The sequence below is a fragment of the Oncorhynchus gorbuscha genome, linkage group LG26 (assembly GCF_021184085.1).
Source record: "Oncorhynchus gorbuscha isolate QuinsamMale2020 ecotype Even-year linkage group LG26, OgorEven_v1.0, whole genome shotgun sequence".
NCBI lineage: Eukaryota > Metazoa > Chordata > Actinopteri > Salmoniformes > Salmonidae > Oncorhynchus > Oncorhynchus gorbuscha.
This window is the reverse complement of record NC_060198.1, coordinates 26612440-26632055: the sequence shown is the minus strand read 5'-3', so window position 1 is coordinate 26632055 and position 19616 is coordinate 26612440. Positions and strand designations below refer to the sequence as shown.

Here is a 19616-nt window from a genome sequence, read left to right as displayed (position 1 = left end):
GGCACCTCGGCAGTTTGTGGTATATAGCCAACACAATGCGGCTAAGGACTGTATCCAGGCACACCGCGTTGCCACTAAGTACATCGGCTATATACACCACACCCCCTCGTGCTTATTGCTTAATTATATCATAATATTACTATTATCATAGTTGGTGAACTTCAGCAACCAGAATGCTCAGCGATAATCTCACTAGCCAATGAATTGCATCGATAAACAAGTCCCGGAGCACTACTTATCCAATCAGAGAGGAGTTTGTTACAAGTTGATGCCCATGCTGTGTAGAAAAAAAACATCATGCGTTCTAACGTCGGCGGAGGTCATAGACAGAACTGACAAAACAGTAGGTGAGTGCTAATTTAATTCGTTCTGACATTATACATGTATAAATATATCATTAACAAAGCTCCCTTAATAGTCAGATATTGGTATTGTAATGCTGTGTGAATGGTTGTGTGGGTAATTATTCAGTAAACCGGGAAGGTACGCATTGAGTAACATGGACACGAGCGACCAATTTGCGAGTTCATGTCGCAGCGTGAGCATGTAGCTACAGATCGTCATGATAGTGTTTGTTACCCTAATCTAGAGCTATCGCTAGGCATGACATGTCCAGGTGCGACATTGTGTGACAAATGGTTCAATTTTCATAGCTAGTTAAATGTTGGTCGTTTTTGTTGCGAAGTCTGCTTGCTTGGCTAGCTAGTGTGGCTAATGGCTAATTGGCATCATTGACAGACCAAGGCCATCAAGTCAGAAGGGACTAATTTAGAGCTCTGGAAAAACGAACACTTTTATTTGGATAGCTTTAGGAGCTACTTACCTACATGTATATGTATTATACCACCACATCAAATATATAATTTAAGATCTAGAATTCTATCTGGTGAGCTCCAATAGAACTTATCGTAAATGTATCGCTTCTCTTTCCCCTTCAGGGCTACAGACATGGCGAAACTATTTGAATCCATCGGGAAGTTGGGGCTGGCCCTCGCCGTTGGTGGGGGTGTTGTGAACTCGGCCCTCTTCAATGGTGAGACAGTGAGCTCAAATGGATCATTTGATATAACCTTTATTTAACTAGGAAAGTCAGTTATGGAAAAATTCTTATCTGTGGGTTAACTGCCGTGTTCAGGGGCAGTACGACAGATTTTTAGCCTGTCAGCTCTGGGTTTTGATCCAGCAGCCTTTTGGTTACTGGCCCAACGATCTAAACGCTAGGCTACCTGCCGCCCGAAAGCGATCTTGATATTATGGTAACACTGGGATGCAATACTAAAAATTACAAATGACATATGAGGCTTTAAAGTTGTGAGTTCCATAACACTACCAACCTGAATTGTCCTAATATTTCTTCACGTGTTACAGTTGACGCAGGTCATCGGGCAGTTATATTTGACAGGTTCCGGGGAGTGCAAGATGCTGTAGTTGGCGAGGGAACCCACTTCCTCATTCCCTGGGTACAGAAGCCTATCATCTTTGACTGCCGTTCACGTCCACGCAACGTGCCTGTCATCACGGGCAGCAAAGGTAACTAACATGAGTCACAAGGACAGGCGCAATCGCTTTCACACTTAAGTCTTTCTCTGGCATAGTAAAAGCTTTTACCTTCCTATCCTTCTGTCGTTTAATTTCAAGCTCTATCCAATAATGTTAATGTAATGTCCTTTTTACGTCAACTGTCCTCTTGCAGTTTTTTTGTAATGTTTTAAACCCCCCCCCCCCCCCCCCAGATCTGCAGAATGTGAACATCACACTGCGTATCCTCTTCCGGCCGGTGACTAGCCAGCTCCCACGCATCTTCACCAGCATCGGAGAAGACTATGACGAGAGGGTACTGCCATCCATCACTACAGAGGTCCTCAAGTCTGTGGTGGTGAGTGTTAGACTAATGCTACATTTCCTTTATGGTTTTACCCTGACGTTTTGGGTAAAATGACTCTCTTAAGCAGACTCCACCTCTAAAAAAAAAAATTATAATTACAAACCGGCTGAGTGGCATTGGGTTGCAGTGAAGTCTACACTATCCTGTTATTTATTTGTGTGTTTATATAGGTGTGTTTGTGTGTACCTCACAGGCCCGGTTTGATGCCGGTGAGCTCATCACCCAGAGAGAGCTGGTGTCCCGGCAGGTCAGTGACGACCTGACAGAAAGAGCCAACACCTTCGGCCTCATCCTGGATGACGTCTCACTGGTGAGCTGTTTTAAAGGGATAGAACACTCAAAATGACTAATTCCTGTGATTTACAATGTTGAATAACACTACCTTGTGAGAACAATATTTTTCTGCCCAAATGTTTCATTTCACTGTTTTAATGAGTAAGGAAGCAACAGTGTTTTACTCAGTGGGTCTGGTCATCACTTGTACATGTTCTGTGGTTTTTAATTGAAGACTTCATGTTCCTTCTTCCTCAGACACACTTGACGTTCGGTAAGGAGTTCACAGAGGCTGTTGAGATGAAGCAGGTGGCTCAGCAGGAGGCCGAGAGGGCCAGGTTTGTCGTGGAGAAGGTAAAAAGGAGAAAGGGTTTGTTTGAGACATTGACAGAGATTTATTCTGTAAGGTGATAAGAATGATGACCGTGCATTTAATACACTAAGCTGGAAGTGACCCTAAACAACCAAGGGATTCTGATGTTGCACACCTTCATAAAGGATGAATAGAAGTAAAGTGTGTTTCTTCTCTACTTCCCCAGGCCGAGCAACAGAAACAGGCAGCCATCATCTCAGCAGAGGGTGACTCCCAGGCCGCCCTGCTCATTGCTAACTCTCTGCAGGAGGCTGGAGATGGCCTGGTAGAGCTGCGTAAGCTGGAGGCTGCCGAGGACATCGCCTTCCAGCTGTCCCGCTCCCGCAACGTCACCTACCTGCCTGCCGGCCAGGGCACACTCCTGCAGCTTCCCCAGTGAGACCCACACACCCTGACCTAACCGCCCCTCTCTGTGACCAGCAAATGCATGGGCCGTGGAGGGGATGTGGGGCGAGGGGAATGGGCGTCCACCTTTACACACTCTCCTCCCACTAACTATGGACTGGTGAAATAATTTCAGCTTCGGAGTGTGGTGAAGTTCTGATGTTTGGTCAGTGTGTGGGGGAGGAGGGAGCCTGGGGCTTGATCTATGGTAAACTACATATAGTAAGTTCTGTCAAAAAAACAAAATTGGTGATGCAGTAAATTCTTGGATTTGTCTAGAAAATTCAGCGCAGTGACCGAGGGGCCTGTGATATGACGAAGTTGTAATTGTTCATTTAGGGAAAGAGCTGTTTGGAATATCATGAGAGAGGTAGAACATTTTAGCCCTATTGTAACCACCACAGCAATCACAATACTGGGGATTTATTGATCTGAGGGGACACGCTATTTAATCAACTGGATTTACATTCATCTCAGCCAATCAAACCTCCCTGGGTGAATAAGATCCTGCTACTATACACAAGTAGTGTGGGGTCCAAAGCACCCTTGTTTTCCCACTCATAACTTTAAATGACCTACAAACAAATGATCTGAACTACACAAATGATCTGAACTACACAAATGATCTGAACTAATCTATCCAGAGCCATATATTGTAAATATGACTCTGAATGTACCCATCCCTTGGACTGTCTATTGTGTAGAGATGGCCTGTCAAATGTCCCCTCACAAGCTAGCTTTCCTAAAATCCTCCCAGTTTGATTGCCATGACATCCCAGTGCTGCACTCCCCTCTACTTGATTGGATTCTCTACGGAATCATCTTTGGTTTACCAGCACACTGTCCACACCACCTCATCCATGGTCCTCAGTGACATGGCCCTCCTAGCCCAGTGGTATGAAACGTGCCTGTAAGATGGTCAAGGGTTGCATCCTTCCCTCGTTCTTTTAAAGTATGTCGTTGTCTTTATTTTGGAGGGAGGATATGCAAGCCACCACATTCCACTTAATGTCTCAACTTAACAATAAAATTATTTCTACAGCAAAGTGACGGCTCTGTGTGTGTACCAAGTCTGTGAAACGTGACACGGGTTGTTCTGGTTTTCTCATTTGTAGCTACAAGCGGACCCTGTAAATGTATTGTGAGTTTTGCATCCAATTTCTGAATACCTGTACTTGAGTGCATAAATATAAAATGTAGACCAGATTTAACTTCTGTCTGCCATTGTGTAAATTCTGTATAGAGGTTGAAAGGACTCCCTAAGCATCTGTTTTTGAGGTATACATTGAGGCAGAGAACAGAAACATTGTTAGGCTACCGTTGCATAAATGCATACAATGTAGTTTATACACTGATAACTAAAGTAGTGGTAGCCAGTTTTAGGTTTATATTTCTATTACATATCAGATGTTTTTGTTATTGCCTTTCACCTCCTAATCTAACAACCTGATATAGGTTGTAGACATTTTAGCACAGACATTTGCATAATGGGAGTTTTTTTTAAAACGGTACATCATTCTGTGTCGTTTACACGATGTAAATATGATTTCCTGTTTGTTTTACACAGTCATAGTTGTGGGCACTACAGTAAATATTAAAATGTAAATGTATTCGTATGTCCGTAATTGGCATACTTCAAATGACAATTACACATTTCAGTACCTAGGTCAGAAGGGAAAGTTGCTAAATATACAGTTGCACATTATTACACATTTCATTTTAGATTGGTGGTTACAGACAGGAGCAACGGAGCAGTCTTAATCTACTGTGTTTGGTTAGTACATCCATCCTTATAGGCTTCTATGTCCAGGAAATTGGCAATGGAAAAAATGTATCCAACAGAAATCTCCGACATCTGGGCATTGCCATTTAGATGTACATTGCATGCAGTACGCTTTTTCCAGTAACTGATTCCGTGCCCAATCCAGCTCTGGTTTTCTTAGAAATTCCCGGCTAAAGATGGGGACAGACACGAGTGCGCGCATCGTGCCCTGTCTGGTTTGGAGGGGAGACGAAAAAATTGTGGCGCGCCTACCCAACCCAGACAGCGGCCTGCCTGTCAGTGCCTGGGATGAGTGAGGTCGGTAACGTAAGTGCGCGCGAGACCTTGTCTGGGCCACGTAGCGATGGATCTACAGTAGCACTGCTAACATATCAGTGTCATACATTCTAAAAATGCATTAGTACAAACACATTTGCAATAGGATTATCAAACAGTGGTGAACTGCAACAGTAGCTGGCTCTTTTTGTGGGTCTGCAGCACTCCAGAATCCCTTGCAACTGATTGCACGAAATGAGAAAGAGGGCGCTCTCACCGAAGGTAAGGTAAAATTTCTCTACAAGTTATTGTATATTTAATGTATTTACAAACATGACATTTGTCTACAATGCAAAACGAATGAATGATTTTCTTGTCTTGGTTATTATCAAGCTAGACTGCTGACAATAAACCGTCATGGAGTATGTAACGAGCTGTGCGCTATCATGCTAGGGTTTTCATCGGGAATAGGATTTTCTTTTAAAGATTCTTGTAGTTGTGATTGTTAAACAATTGTATTAACAAATAATGACATGTTTAACATTGTATAAGATTTGATACTGCAAGATTGTATACTGGTGTAAAATATCGGTTTAGCCGATTTATATCTGGGAGGTTTTGGGTTAAAAAAAAGTGAAAGTCGTCTGTGATTAGCTAGGATTTGCTAGCTAACGTTAGCCGTGTGCCATGGTAATTCACATTTGCTTTAGCTAGTATTATTTCTGGTGAAACGGACAGTGCGTGGCGAGCTTGTTTAGCTGGGTAGATACATTCAAATGGTTTCTGTCTTTGTTAGTATGTATTTTTCCAACTAATGTAAAATAAAAGCATCTATTTAGATAGCTAATAAATTGGCTAGCCGAACGGCCTTCGGTCCGACGGTCTTGACCAACCAACGTTTCCTTTTTGTTTAACCCTTTCTTTGCACTCATTTTTTAAAGTTGGTTGTTACCGACAAAAACTGCATTCAATCGTGTAACAGTTGTTAATATGCGTTGTTTTGGAGTTTGTAGGATTCAACTAATATAGCCATGTGTATTTTATCAATTGTTAGTATTTTGAAAATAAATCGCGGGTTGGTAAAGTTAGCGCCAAATTGACGTAGCTAAGCAAGTTAACCTAGCTAGCCAGCTGGCGAAATAGCTAGCTAGGCCAGATTGATTACAAACGAAGCAGAGTTAGCATTCGTGCTAGATCAACTGTTATGTTTGAGAAATGGGCAAAGGATTGCTTTGCAGTGTGTCCGCAGTGATTTAGGCCCAGCTGCAGCCTTGCCAATTCTTGCGAAACAAAATGTCAACTTTTATTGAGCACAATATGTCGGTTGTGCAGACGCTTTTATGAGGTGTCATTTGCCATGCACATGTTCGCTGTGTTGAATATAGCCTCATTTCTAAAACAACATTAGCTTCCAGTTCCTTCATAACACATCGTCAGACCCAACTTCATAGATAAATGTTTTTGTCAATAGTAGCTAAATGGCAAGCTCTCACGAATGACTGTGACATGTATTTTATGGGCTTTCAGTATGCGTTTATTAGTGTTTTTACTTTAAGGTTTACAGACTTCTCACCTTTCAAAACTGAGACTCACCATGGACCATCTCATTAGCCTACGTTGTTGCATTTCATCGTCCGATCCTTCCCCCTCTTTCTTTCCTGTGTTGTCACAGAGAGGGTAGTGGTGGAAAAAGTACAACAATCTCATACTTGAGTAAAAGTAAAATGCCTTAATAGAAAATGGCTCAAGTAAAAGTGGAAGCCAACCAGTGAAATACTACTTGAGTAAAAGTATTTGCTTTGAAATATACTTAAGTATCAAAAGTAAATGTAATTGCTAAAATATACTTTTGTGTAAATCATTTCAAATTCCTTATATTAAGCGAACCAGGTGGCATAATTTTCTTGTTTATTTTAATTTACTGATAGCCAGGGGCACACTCCAACATTCAGACATCATTTACAAACGAAGAATGTGTTTAGTGAGTCCGCCAGATCAGAGGCAGTAGGTATGATAAGTGTGAATTTTGATAATTTTCCTGCCCTGCTAAGCATTCAAAATTACTTTTGGGTATCAGGGTAAATGTATGGGGTAAACAGTATATAGTTTTCTTCAGGGATGTAGTGAATTACAGATACCACAAAAAACAACTTAAGTAAAAAATACTTGAAATAACTACTTAAGTACTTTATACCACTGAGGGAAAGAGCAAAAAAGAAATGTAGGCCATGCATTTGGTTAGAGTTTAGGAACGAGTGGAGGTTCAAAGCATGATCGCCTACCACTACTGCCCTTCTATCTATACATGTAGAAAGCTTAGGCACAAATACTTACAGGGGCATGGGGCTCCCCTCCTGTGCGCAACACAGTGAGCTGGTTAAGGTCTTATGAGTTTGGAGTCAGGAATGTGAACCCTCACACATTTGCCTCCAAGGGAAAGCTCATTAAAGTCCACAGGCAGAGGGAGGGTGGAATTCAATGATGCAGAATAATGAATTGAAACTAAACCTCTGGGAAGGATTCACCTGACACACTTTGATGCATACCCTCGACATGGCACCATCTACATGCAATTTACCAACATAAATTTGCGATTAGCATCTGCACAGGATTTGAGCCCATCTTGCAGATACATTAGATCTTTTTTTTTAACAACTAATTGACCAATGTCAGTTCAAATATTTGAATTCCATTTTGTTCTGTTTTTTTTTCCTGTGAGCTCATTGCAGACATTGCACAGTTTCTCTAGAGACAAATCAGATCAAGCCCGAACTGTGCGATGTAGTATGGAGTTGTAGTTTCCAACGGGCCAATATTCTACAAAGTGAGGGATAGAGATCAGTTTCTTTGCAAGGTATCTTTAACTGAAAATACATGATCTAAGTGATTGACAGTTGGTATGCAGCAGTCATAACAGTATACCGTATTTACTTTGAAGAAATAGTGATATTTTTTTGTCAAACTGCGTAAGCAGCAGCTCTATAGAGATGATTTAGGATTAAATAATAGTCATCAATTAAAACAAATGTAATATACACAACATAAATATTTGATTAAAGTACTGTGAATAAATTATGGTTAATAAGTGATAAGCAGTAATGGGTAGTCACTACCTCACTGCAACTTGTATTAATTGTTTTATTCTGTGTTACAGCATTCAACTCCCATAATACACAGTGCATTTAATGTATAAAGAAATAATTTAAATCGAAAACTGTTTATTTTTAATAAGCAAGCTGAAACAGGACCAACCTCAAAAAGCATGAATCGCTCAGCACTACCAAACTGGAAAAAGCGGAGTCATAAACGACCGAATTTACACTGAATTTAACCTCGACATCTGACAAGGTAATCGTACAATTACCACTGATATTGTGAAGTCTGCTCTCTTCCTGCTCACCACATCAAAGGGCCGTGCTCTCTCATTGTGAGTGAAACTCTACTGTGACTCATCTAAGTAAGGATTTTACTAAATAGGAGTTGCGTAACCTCAGCTGTCCTGTGTGTGGTTGTGGAACGTTTGCACACGCTCTCTGTTTGATCATGTTAATGACCGGGACAGCACTAAGTTTGTGCAAAATTGTCATAAGTTCTGGTCCAGTAATTTCTTTGCAAATCTTCACTGAGCAGAACGAACCCTCAGTCTTCGGTGTAAGGCACATGTTAAACTCATTCCACGGAGGGCCGAGTGTCTGCGGGTTTTCACTCCACCCTTGTACTTGATTGAATTAAGGTCACTGATTAATAAGGAACTCCCCACACCTGGTTATGCAGGTCATAATTGAAAGGGGAAAACCAAAAACCTGCAGACGCTCTGCCCTCCGAATGAGTTTGAAACTCTTAGTGTAAAGGTAGGCCTACATCTGCCTGCGCTACACATCAGGAAAGCCGTGACTCATTTGACACTCACTCCACTCAGAGGGATCATCAATGCACAGGCCTCTGTCTTCTTGACCCTGCTACATTCCTGTGCATACGCAGCTGTTAAGAGAGTACAGGGCCTATTGAATTGGTTCTGGCAGATCTAACATCACGCCTGCATACGGGGCAGGAGAGTATCTGAGGGAGTTTTTAATGCTCCAGTAGGTGAGACGAGGTGCTCTTTGCCGCGCAGTGCTCTCCACTCCCTCCTCTTGTGGTTGTAATGCACCTAGAGCGGTCCAATTCTCAGAAAGTAAACATGCACCGGAAGAAAGGTGGTGGGTGGGGGTGTATTGTTTTGCTTTTGTCTAAATGCCTATGCATGTCTGTCCTCTGATTGATTCTATGTTTTATTTTTATTTTTATATAAAATAAAAAATTGTCCACACACAGCAGTAGGCATTCTGTTTGAGTGCTTGCATGTGTAGGCATGTGTGTATTTGAGTCGGTCTGTTCCAGAATTGTAGTTCTCACAAAGTTAGTGTAGTGGATAGAGGCGGAGGTGGACCCAGAGAGTTTGGGGCTGTGTGTGGAGCTCGGCCTCAGACACAGTCCAGCGGCCTACAATCTGTTATTAGAGGTCCTCTTTGGCTTGATCAGAATTACTCTCCACATCATCGGGAACAGACTGCTTTTAGACTAGGGCTGGGAGTTGCCAGGGACCTCAAGATACGATATTGTCACGATACTTAGGTACCGATACGATATGTATTGGGATTCTCACGATTAAATATGCATTCCGATTCGGTACTGCAATTTTTTCCCCATTTTTTTTCTCCATTTGATGTTCCAAACATGTTGCTCACTATGTCTTCTGCAGAGAAACGAGAGAGCAAGAGAAAATTAGTTTTGATCAGTCATGGAAATAAAATAGCTGAAAACATGTTTAAAAAAGATGGGGGAACAAACTATAGGATGAAAAATACCAGTGTTTTGACACAGGTTTCTAGGAGTGTGTATTAGAGGTCGACTGATTATGATTTTAAGGCCGATACTGATCCTGATTATTGGAGGACCAACATACCGATTAATTGGCTGATTTTTTTTCCCATGAGTTTTTTTATTTGTAATAATGACAATTACAACAATACTGAATGAACACTTATTTTAGCTTAATATAATACATCAATAAAATCAATTTAGCCTCAAGTAAATAATGAAACATGTTCCATTTGGTTTAAATAATGCAAAAACAAAGTGTTGGAGAAGAAAGTAAAAGTGCAATATGTGCTATGCGGCAGGGTAGGCTAGTGTTGGACTAGTAACCGGAAGGTTGCAAGTTCAAACCCCCGAGCTGACAAGGTACAAATCTGTCGTTCTGCCCCTGAACAGGCCCCACTGTTCCTAGGCCGTCAATGAAAATAAGAATTTGTTCTTAACTCTCTTGCCTAGTTAAATAAAGGTAACAAATAAAAATATGTAAGAAAGCTAATGTTTCAGTTCCTTGCTCAGAACATGAGAACATATGAAAGCTGGTGGTTCCTTTTAACATGAGTCTTCAATATTCCCAGGTAAGAAGTTTTAGGTTGTAGTTATTTTAGGAATTATAGGACTATTTCCCTCTATACCATTTGTATTTCATTAACCTTTGACTATTGGATGTTCTTATAGGCACTTTAGTATTGCCAGTATAACAGTATAGCTTCCGCCCTTCTCCTCGCTCCTCCCTGGGCTCGAACCAGCAACACAACGACAATTAGCTAACTAGCTAGCAATTTCACTATTTCACTTCAGTTACACCAGCCTCATCTCGGGAGTTGATAAGCTTGAAGTCATAAACAACGCAATGCTTGACGCACAACGAAGAGCTGCTGTCAAAATGCACGAAAGTGCTGTTTGAATGAATGTTTACTTCTACCTACCACCGCTCAGTCAGATACTTAGGTATTTGTATGCTCAGATTATATGCAACGCAGGACAAGCTATATAATATCTAGTAATAGTATAATATCTAGTAACCGTGTGTAGTTAACTAGTGATTATGATTGATTGTTTTTTATAAGATAAGTTTAATGCTGGCTAGCATATTACCTTGTCTTACTGTATTCGCGTAACAGGCAGACTCCTTGTGGAGTGCAACGAGAGAGAGGCAGGTCGTTATTGCGTTGGTCTAGTTAACTGTTAGGTTGCAAGATTGGATCTCCCGAGCCGACAAGGTGAAAATCTGTCGTTCTGCCCCTGAACAAGGCAGTTAACCCACTGTTCCTAGGCCGTCATTGAAAATAAGAATGTGTTCTTAACTGATTTGCCTAGTTAAATAAAGGTATATTTAAAAAATAAAAATACCGATTTCCGATTGTTATGAAAACTTGAAATCGGCCCTAATTAATCGGTCGACCTCTAGTGTGTGTGTGTACACACACACATCTTTCAAATCATAACTTGGAGTCAAAGTATCAGTAATATAGTGATATGTAACTGTACATTTTCTCCCATCACTATTGTAGACTGTCTGTACCAGAATAGTTATGAAGTCATTGCTTAAAAGGTGTCTTCTCTAATATCACTATCTGTCTCGATTATTGCTTTGATTTGAAAGCAGCTGTGGAATCTCCCTGTATTTAGTTTTGAGTTAGGTGGGAGGGTTTGATCAGACTTGAGGTGGGTTGTGACATTTAGCCTATATTGGGCCGTTGAGCAGAGGATGTTTGTTGTTTATGAGAGAGGAAATGTTTTTTTTTCTAGTGGCTCTCGAAGTCGTTGCAAGTCAAGAAACCAACTCCTGTGCTGAGTCAGCGACCGTGCCCAAGGTCATTTGGGGTCAAACATACATGTGGAAATAACAAAAAGCTTAAATTTGTAGCTACGTCCGACTTCCTGGTGTCATCTCCTCGAGCACTGTGCCTCGAGGGTCACTGCCATGACGGTGTTATAGGCGCAGGCAGTAAATGACCCCTCAAACGCCAAGTAACAAGAATAATGCAAGCGCTTCGTTTACATTTCCAAACACTCTCCTGTACGCAAAATATATTTGTTCTTTGATCACATGCGCTGTGCAGGCTCGCTCAATCACTCACTCACACCGAGAAGCTGATGTACAGTTTCCTGTGGTTGAGCTCGTTTACAGCTCCCATACTGTGGTTATTTTGTGCGCTGTAACTGCCACAATAGGTGGGTGGGTGCGTGTGTGTGGGGGTGGGTGACATTTATAGGCGTTACGGTACGAGTGCAAATCATACATGCATTGAAGTAGCACACACCTTTAATCAGAGTTCAAGGTGCCAATTGAAATGAGCAAATTGCTTACTTTTTCAATAAGTTTGTTGCGAGAGAGGTCTACACAATTTCCAGTTATCATTGCTCTGTCATTAATCGTTATTGTAAAAGAGATTGTGCTCTCAATGACTTACCTGGCAAAGTAAATAAAGCAAAATTGTCTATTTCATACCAGTGTACGAATATTGTTATACATGGCAGGGTATTAACTGCTATTGAAATGTGAAAGCTGAGATTTAAGTATTGCGGAACTGGTGATTCGAAAGCCGAGATGGAAGATGGGGTTTTCTGATTAAATGTGACCGTATCGTTTTTTTGCTTGTTTAATGATTATAATGGAATATATCAAGTCTGGTTAACAAGATGGTGAGATTGATGAAAGATGACTTGACCTGAAAGCATAAATAGATTGTGACGAGCAGGAGGAGTGTGTTTGGGGTTAAGTCCTCTCTCACGGAGCTCTGATGCGTGTGGTTTGGATGTTCACACATGCCAGTGAAACGGTTGCGGTGAAGCATGGCTCAGTCTCGGTTCACAACGCCTACCCCAGGTTGTAGTTTCACATCAGACACACTCGCTCTGAGGCAGCACCACACGCTTGTCACACAATTCAGCCTAATCTCTCGTTCTCTGTTTCTCTTGCTGTCACAGGCGGCAGATTGCAGATGGCTCCTGAAACGAGGCACAGAAGTTCCGACTGCGGCTCAAAGTCCGGCGTGAAGCTCCCCCTCAAGACGGAAGATTAAAGGCTGAAGCCCCGACGGACAATATAACATTGACAGCCTCGAGCGAGAGACTAACCTGAGAGGCTTCATCAGCGGAGAGACCGAAACCTCAGAGGTTGAAGAGCAGACACCCCAGCTTCCAGAGAAGCTTTGAGAGTCGAGCTCAACAGAAGCCTATGGAACAAAGCTGTAGCAGAATGTCACTCGCAGTCTGTCCTCAGTCTTAAGCATGGATGCCCTGTTTGAATCTGGGTGACGCTTTCTTCCCTTCCTCCTTCCTGTCTCCTCAGTGGCGGGAGGGGTGGGGGATTGCTTCCGTTCCCCCTGCCCCTCCTTACAACATAGCGAGGGTACTCTCACAGTTTAAGAATACCAACACTGCTAACAAACCTTTGGCTGTGCTTCAACTAGCACTACTACAGTCTCCCCCTCCCACACACATGAAATCCTGCCAGAGCCTGAAGGGAGAGGTGTCCAGCCCAGGTGGGATGTCACAGGAGGGGCGCAGAACGCAGCAGGTGGCCCAGTCCTACTACCATTCCCCCGCCCCAGACCTGGACCTAGCGGGCAAGCTGTACAAGCGGGAGGGCGGGGGCAAGCCTTACTCTGTGCTAGTGGACAACAAGATGGCAGCCAAGACCCCCATGGGTGACCAGACCCCCAGTCAGTTGTCCCCACAGCTGACTGGGGGTCTGCTGTCCTCCCAGCAGCAGTACTACAGAGAGGGGACAGTAGGGCAGGAGGGGGGTGCGCAGGGTTCCCAGGCAGGCAATGGGGGCACCTCCGAGGACTCTGAGGAAGAGGAGGAGGAGGAGGAGTCCTTCAAGCGGGAGCAGATCATCGTGGAGGTCAACTTGAACAATCAGACACTTAACGTATCAAAGGGGGACAAGTCCGCCCCCCAAACTGATGCCTCAGAGAGACACTGCAGTGAAGAAGAAGAGGAGGAGGAGGAGGAAGAAGAAGAAGAAGAGGACGAAGATCTGGAGGAGGAAGATGAGGAGGAAGAAGAGGAGGAAGAAATAGAGAGCCGCAGAACGAGAGCCAAGCGGGTCCGGCGTGGGGTGGCCCCCGCTACCAGTCAGCCCCGGAGGAAGACCCAGTGCACTGCTCTGGGCACCACCGGCATGACCACCAGGGGCCGACGGAAGAAGACCACCCAGCCGCCCAAGAGGACGCGCCGGACTGCCAGGGAGGGCAAGGGGACCCCATCCTCAGCTGGCTCTGCCACGGGGGATAAAGAGGATGGGGAGGAGCGGGAGACGCTGGCGTGTGAAAAGTGCCCCCGTGTCTTCAACACCCGTTGGTACCTGGAGAAGCACATGAACGTCACACACAGACGCATGCAAATCTGTGACAAGTGTGGCAAGAAGTTTGTCTTGGAGAGTGAGCTGGCCTTACACCAGCAGACTGACTGTGAAAAGAACATCCAGGTAAGGAGGAGAGCTGGTGCATGTCTCAAATGACCCCCTATTCTCTATACAGTGTACTACTTTTGACCAGAGCCATGCGGGGGCCCTGGTCAAAAGTAGTGCACTATGTAGGGAAAAGGGGGCCATTTGGGACGCTGCCCTGGCCTCTGCTTTTTTAATTAGATGTACAATGTGTTTTTGACCTGAGCAATCAAAATGAGTCCATTGATTAGGTACTTTGGTTGGGTACAGTTACGTACCAGGTACAGTGAAACTAAAATCTCAGTTTGTCATCAAGGCCAGATTTCTGGGATTTGAAGGATGTAAGAAACGATTTGTCCAGCAGAGGGAATCGGAGCGTTAGGAACCAGCCCAGACAGATACTGTTACAGCAGTGTGGGAAATACCATCTGCAGCCTCCAGACACGGGGATTGTCTCAGCTGCTTCCTCCTGTTCTTGGATTCTGTCAGGGTGTATCGGGGTAATCAATGTCACAAAACAACAACAGTCATCACCCGTTTCTTAATGCATTATCTGTGTGTGGTGTTCTGCTGCTCAGTGCGTCTCCTGTAACAAGTCTTTCAAGAAGCTGTGGTCGCTGCACGAGCACATCAAGATCGTGCACGGCTACGCAGAGAAGAAGTTTGCCTGTGAGATCTGTGACAAGAAGTTCTACACGATGGCTCATGTCCGCAAGCACATGGTTGGTAGGTGGACTCCAGTTTGTCTATTCCTGCTCTTCCTGGTAACTCCCAAATGTCCCAAATAGGATATGCAGTGCCTTACAAAAGTATTCATACCCCTTGGATTTCTTCATATTTTGTTGTTACAAAGTGGGATTAAAATGGATTTAATTTCAATTTGTCAACAACTTACTCAAAATACTCTGTCAAAGTTGAATAAAATGTGTGTTTTTTTATTTTTATGTATAAGTTAAAAAATATTGTTGTTGCATAAGTATTCAGCTCCCTGAGTCGATACATGTTAGAAACACCTTTGGCAGCGTTTACAGCTGTGAGTTTTTTTGGCTAAGTCTCTAAGAGCTTTACGCACCTTTATTGTGCAATATTAGCCCATTATTCTTCTCATAATTCTTCAAGCTCTGTCAAGATGTTGCAGATCATGGCCAGACAGCCATTTCTTAAGTCTCGCTGTAGATTTTCCAAGTAGATTTAAGTCGACTGTCCCATGGCCACTCAGGAAAATTCACTGTCTTCTTCGTAATCAACTCCAGTGTATATTTGGCCTTGTGTTGTAGGTTATTGTCCTGCTGAATTTTGAATTCCTCTCCCAGTGTCTGGTGTAAAGCGGACTGAATCAAGTTTTCCTCTAAGAGTTTGTGCTTAGCTCCATCCCATTTCTTTTTTATTTCAAAAACCTCCCCAGTATTTGCCGATGGCAAGCATACCCATACCATGATGCAGCCACCACCATGCTTGTAAGTAAAGAGGCAGTTACTCAGTGATGTGTTGAATTTTCCCCCAAACACAAGGCTTTGCATTTAGGCCATAAAGTGCATTGATTTGCAGGATTTCTTTACTGTCCTGTAGCATACGAGATGCATGTTTTGGAATATTTGTGTTCTTCTTTTCATTCTGTCATTTAAGTCATTGTTGTGGAGCCATTACAATGTTGTTGAGCCATCTTCAGTTTTCTCCCATCACTGCCATTGAACTCTGTAATGGTTTCAATATCACCAGGGTAACATCCCTGAGCAGTTTCATTCCTGTCCTGCTGCTCAGTTCAGAAGTACGACTGTATCTTTGTGTCTGGGTGGTGTAAATACATCCCCCACAGCATAATAATTAACTTGGCCATGCTTAAAGAGAGATATTCAATGTCTGATTTGTTATTGTTACCCATCTACCAATCACTGCCCTTCTTTATGAGGCGTTTGAAAAGCTCCCTGGTCTTTGTAGTTGAATCCGTGGTTGAAATTCAGTTCTTGACTGAGGGACCTTACATATGTGGTATGTATAGGGGACAGGAAGGGTTAGTAATTAAAAAATCATATCAACCCCTATTATTTCACACAGAGTGAGTCCATGTAACTTGTGTGATTTGTTAAGCCACAGTTTACTCCTGAACTCATTTAGGCTTGTCTAAACAAAGGGGCTGAATACTTATGCAACGACTATATTTGAGTTATCTACATGGAATTATTCTTCCACTTTGACATTAGAGTATGTTGAGTAGATTTTTGACAACTTAAATCCATTTTACTCCCACTTTGTAACATTCAAATGTGAGGAAATGCAAGGGGTAGGCATACTTTCGCAGGGCTCTGTACATCTATCTCAATTGGAAGGAACTCACTCGCTTGCCTGTCTTGCTCTTTCGTGGAGCTACATTCAGATCGCTCTCTTTTATTGAGAGAGAATAAATACTCTTCACTTTTGAGCATCATGAAACTTAACGCCCCAATATCTGTCCCCTGTCCCTCTGATATAGTTGTCCTCCTTTAACCTGTTAATTTCTCCCTGCAGCTCACACTAAGGACATGCCGTTCACCTGTGAGACCTGTGGCAAGTCGTTCAAGCGCAGCATGTCCCTGAAGGTTCACTCGCTGCAGCACTCTGGGGAGAAGCCCTTCCGCTGTGAGGTGAGCTGTTTAGACTTGCAGTCGCACTGTCCTTCGCACACTCAAACACAGACTGAAACAGAAGATTTATTTCACTTTATAGAGTATTGGAAGAGATGGAGACACTGTCAAAAACAAAAAGAAAATAAATCCAAAACTGAGGCTTGAAAGCATAATAAAGATGTTTATTAAAATCATCATGGTTCCCTTCAAAATCATAAATGAAAGGTGACAACAAAACACAGATGTTTCGGCCTCGGGCCATCAGTCGGAATCGTCAGCACGCATGCCTGGCTTCTGTTTCAAGAATAATTGTATGTCACATGATCAAGCAAGAAAACACATCAGAACGTCAATGTATCAGTACCTAGTACAATAGAATGCATGTTCTAGATTATATACAAAAGCGAACAGAGAAATGTCATCAAATATTGCTTTTTACATATACCATGTGATAATTTCTTCAGAATATACTGTATAACACAGGATTGTAATAGAGTAGGGTGCTAGAGAGACCACTAGATGGGGGTAAGAAACACCGATAAGTGGCAATATACCAGTTACAGAAACCCTTCAATAACACATCTTCATTCATGCATGATGGATGGAGATCTTTTAAATAGAACATCCACCTGCATTCGGTCTGGAGAAGATTAAGTTCAAGATTACTTTATAGAGAGTGTATACACTTTTTTTTCTCATGAATATTTGCGTTATAAGGACAGTGTTTAACAGAGAATGAATAGTATTCATGTCAATGTATTCATATTTGTTTTAGAATGCTTAAATATTGACTTCTAGCTGGTGAGGTTTGACTTGCTAACTCAAGACAGACTGGGCAGGATTTAGACAACTATGGGGTTGTTTGAACAGAATAATATGGCCTCTTGTACTGTGACTGCTCCAAAATGGTGATTACTATTGAACCAAGGCACACTTGACTACATATAAACTATCCCTAAATGTTTACGGTCACACAGTTGTAGCAACGGCTAACTGGTGTAAGCAACCCGGTCTAGATGCAACATGTCCATGTCAAACATTAGCAGACCATGAATACACATGGTGTACAGAATAACTGGAATAAAAATACAGACGGGTGAAGTTGGATTATTTTGGACTGTTTACTTTATTTAAAGACCCAGTGCAGTCAACTGTGTTTTTTCTGTGTTTTGTGTAATATTGTTGTACGACAGCTGATGAAACTAACACTGTAAAAGTGAAAACAGTTGATAGGTGTTAATTCCTAATAGTTTAAAAATTCAACCAGCAACTATCTACATAGGACCATCCAATCAGTGGAGCCCTATACTACGAATGAGGTTTGAGCAGTTAGAGAGCTAACTCTTGAGTTCAACTCGGGATAACCAGTACAACGAGGCTCATCAAGATACATTTCTATGGCAAGGAATCCTTCATAACTACCTGCCCCGGGTCAAGTAACTCCATTTATACGGAATGTCTGAGCTGCGAGTTGAGGACCAATAAATTCAGATCCCTTCCCTCTCGCATCATCCCCTTCATGTGAGGAAGACGACTGAATATTCAATTGTAATGTTAAAATTCCTATCACCTTCCACATTTTTAGTAATGACGGAATGCATTTGAAACCTCACACACAGTAAACTTTTTGTATGACTTAATACAATTATTTTATTGCTAGGAGTGGGAGGTGCTTATGCTTTGAAAAGCACAGCAAAGCCGGCATTAACGATAAGTAATCAAATAAAAATATCACTTTTAAAAGCCCGTTTCGGACCATAGCCTGCTAAATTTGCAGTACAACACTTCTTTCAATTCGATTTTGGCACAAATTCAAATGTGGTACCGACTTGCCCATGGATTGATGTTTCAGCATGGTCTCAATGAAGAGTTCAGCATTTGCTAGCCATGTGTGACATTTACACGCAGTTATAAGCCTGCCAGAGTTAGTGGCAGGTGGACGAGCAATATCCAACATCGTAGTATGGATTAAGCCTGAGCTTGAATGTGAAGCAAACTGAAGCTGGCTAGCCTTAGAAAACCCTGAGTAGATCTAGCTTCCTTCGTAGTATACCCCTCAAGTTTTGCATGGATGGAGTTTTTTGGTTTGCCTGGTGACATCACTAGGTGGTATAAGTTAATAGACCAATAAGAGTTCCAACGTTCGCTAATATACAAGATGGCGCGGAGGAACATGGCGGACGTTTTACATTCTCCCAACCAATTGTTCTATTTTGTTCTTTTTTGTGTGTTTTGTGTAACTTATTTTTTTAATGTCGCTGATACCGTTTCTTATGACTGAAAATAACTTCTGGACATCAGAACAGTGATTACTCAACGCGGAAGAAACTTTTTCCTTTGGCGGGTCCTTTGAGATGGATGTCCTGCTTTCACTGGAACAGGCCTTTTGCATGAAGAAAAGGGTGCCACAGATCGGTCAGCCTTCTGAGAATCCGTAGGCGAGCGAGTGGGCTCCCACTGCCATCCATTCTTCTTGCTAGCGTGCAATCATTGGAGGGTGGAATTGATGACCTACGATTGGGATTGTCCTACAAACAGGACGCTGGGGACTGTGGCATCTTGTGTTTTGCCAAGACGTGGCTGAACGACGATACGGACAATATAGAGCTAGCGGGATTTTCCATGCACCTGCAGAATAGAGACTACCTCTGGTAAGACCAGGGGTGGGGATGTGTGTATTTGTCAATAACAGCTGGAGCGCGATGTCTAATATTAAAGAAGTCTCAAGGTATTGCTCGCCGGAGGTAGAGTACCTTATGATAAGCTGTAGACCACACTATCTACCAAGAGAATTCTCATCTATA

The 19616-nt window shown here is 42.6% G+C and overlaps 2 protein-coding genes across 4 annotated transcripts in view; both read left to right on the top strand.

The window, feature by feature from the left end:
- Window positions 1-206: 206 nt before the first annotated feature.
- On the top strand, window positions 207-3965 carry LOC124015486 (prohibitin-like). 2 transcript variants are annotated; one of them, XM_046330706.1, is made up of 7 exons: window positions 207-347; window positions 939-1033; window positions 1369-1530; window positions 1734-1876; window positions 2079-2195; window positions 2417-2512; window positions 2698-3965. In XM_046330706.1, exons 2-7 carry the CDS (start codon window positions 949-951, stop codon window positions 2908-2910), a joined length of 816 nt encoding a protein of 271 aa, XP_046186662.1. In that variant the 5' UTR covers window positions 207-347; window positions 939-948; the 3' UTR covers window positions 2911-3965. The 2 variants fall into 2 exon arrangements, with proteins under 2 accessions (XP_046186662.1, XP_046186663.1); XM_046330707.1 differs by having other exon boundaries at window positions 278-343.
- A 1001-nt stretch (window positions 3966-4966) lies between these two features.
- The window catches only part of LOC124015608 (zinc finger protein 652-like), a 28731-nt gene continuing 14081 nt past the window's right edge, over window positions 4967-19616 (top strand). Inside the window, exons 1-4 of one of the 2 annotated variants that reach the window (XM_046330957.1) lie at window positions 4967-5235; window positions 12742-14248; window positions 14788-14935; window positions 16715-16830. In XM_046330957.1, coding sequence (XP_046186913.1) covers window positions 13049-14248; window positions 14788-14935; window positions 16715-16830 — 1464 coding nt within the window. In that variant the 5' untranslated portion in view covers window positions 4967-5235; window positions 12742-13048. Of the gene's footprint in view, window positions 5241-12741; window positions 14249-14787; window positions 14936-16714; window positions 16831-19616 lie in introns of both variants that reach the window. The other variant, XM_046330958.1, reaches the window with a different exon arrangement.

What these genes read in the sequence shown, in the direction of transcription:
- LOC124015486 (XM_046330706.1), top strand. Translation starts at nt 949, where the DNA reads ATGGCGAAACTATTTGAATCCATCGGGAAGTTGGGGCTGGCCCTCGCC. An exon ending in GAACTCGGCCCTCTTCAATG is followed by an intron (nt 1,034 to 1,368) that starts GTGAGACAGTGA and finishes CACGTGTTACAG; the next exon opens with TTGACGCAGGTCATCGGGCA. An exon ending in TCCTGGATGACGTCTCACTG is followed by an intron (nt 2,196 to 2,416) that starts GTGAGCTGTTTT and finishes CTTCTTCCTCAG; the next exon opens with ACACACTTGACGTTCGGTAA.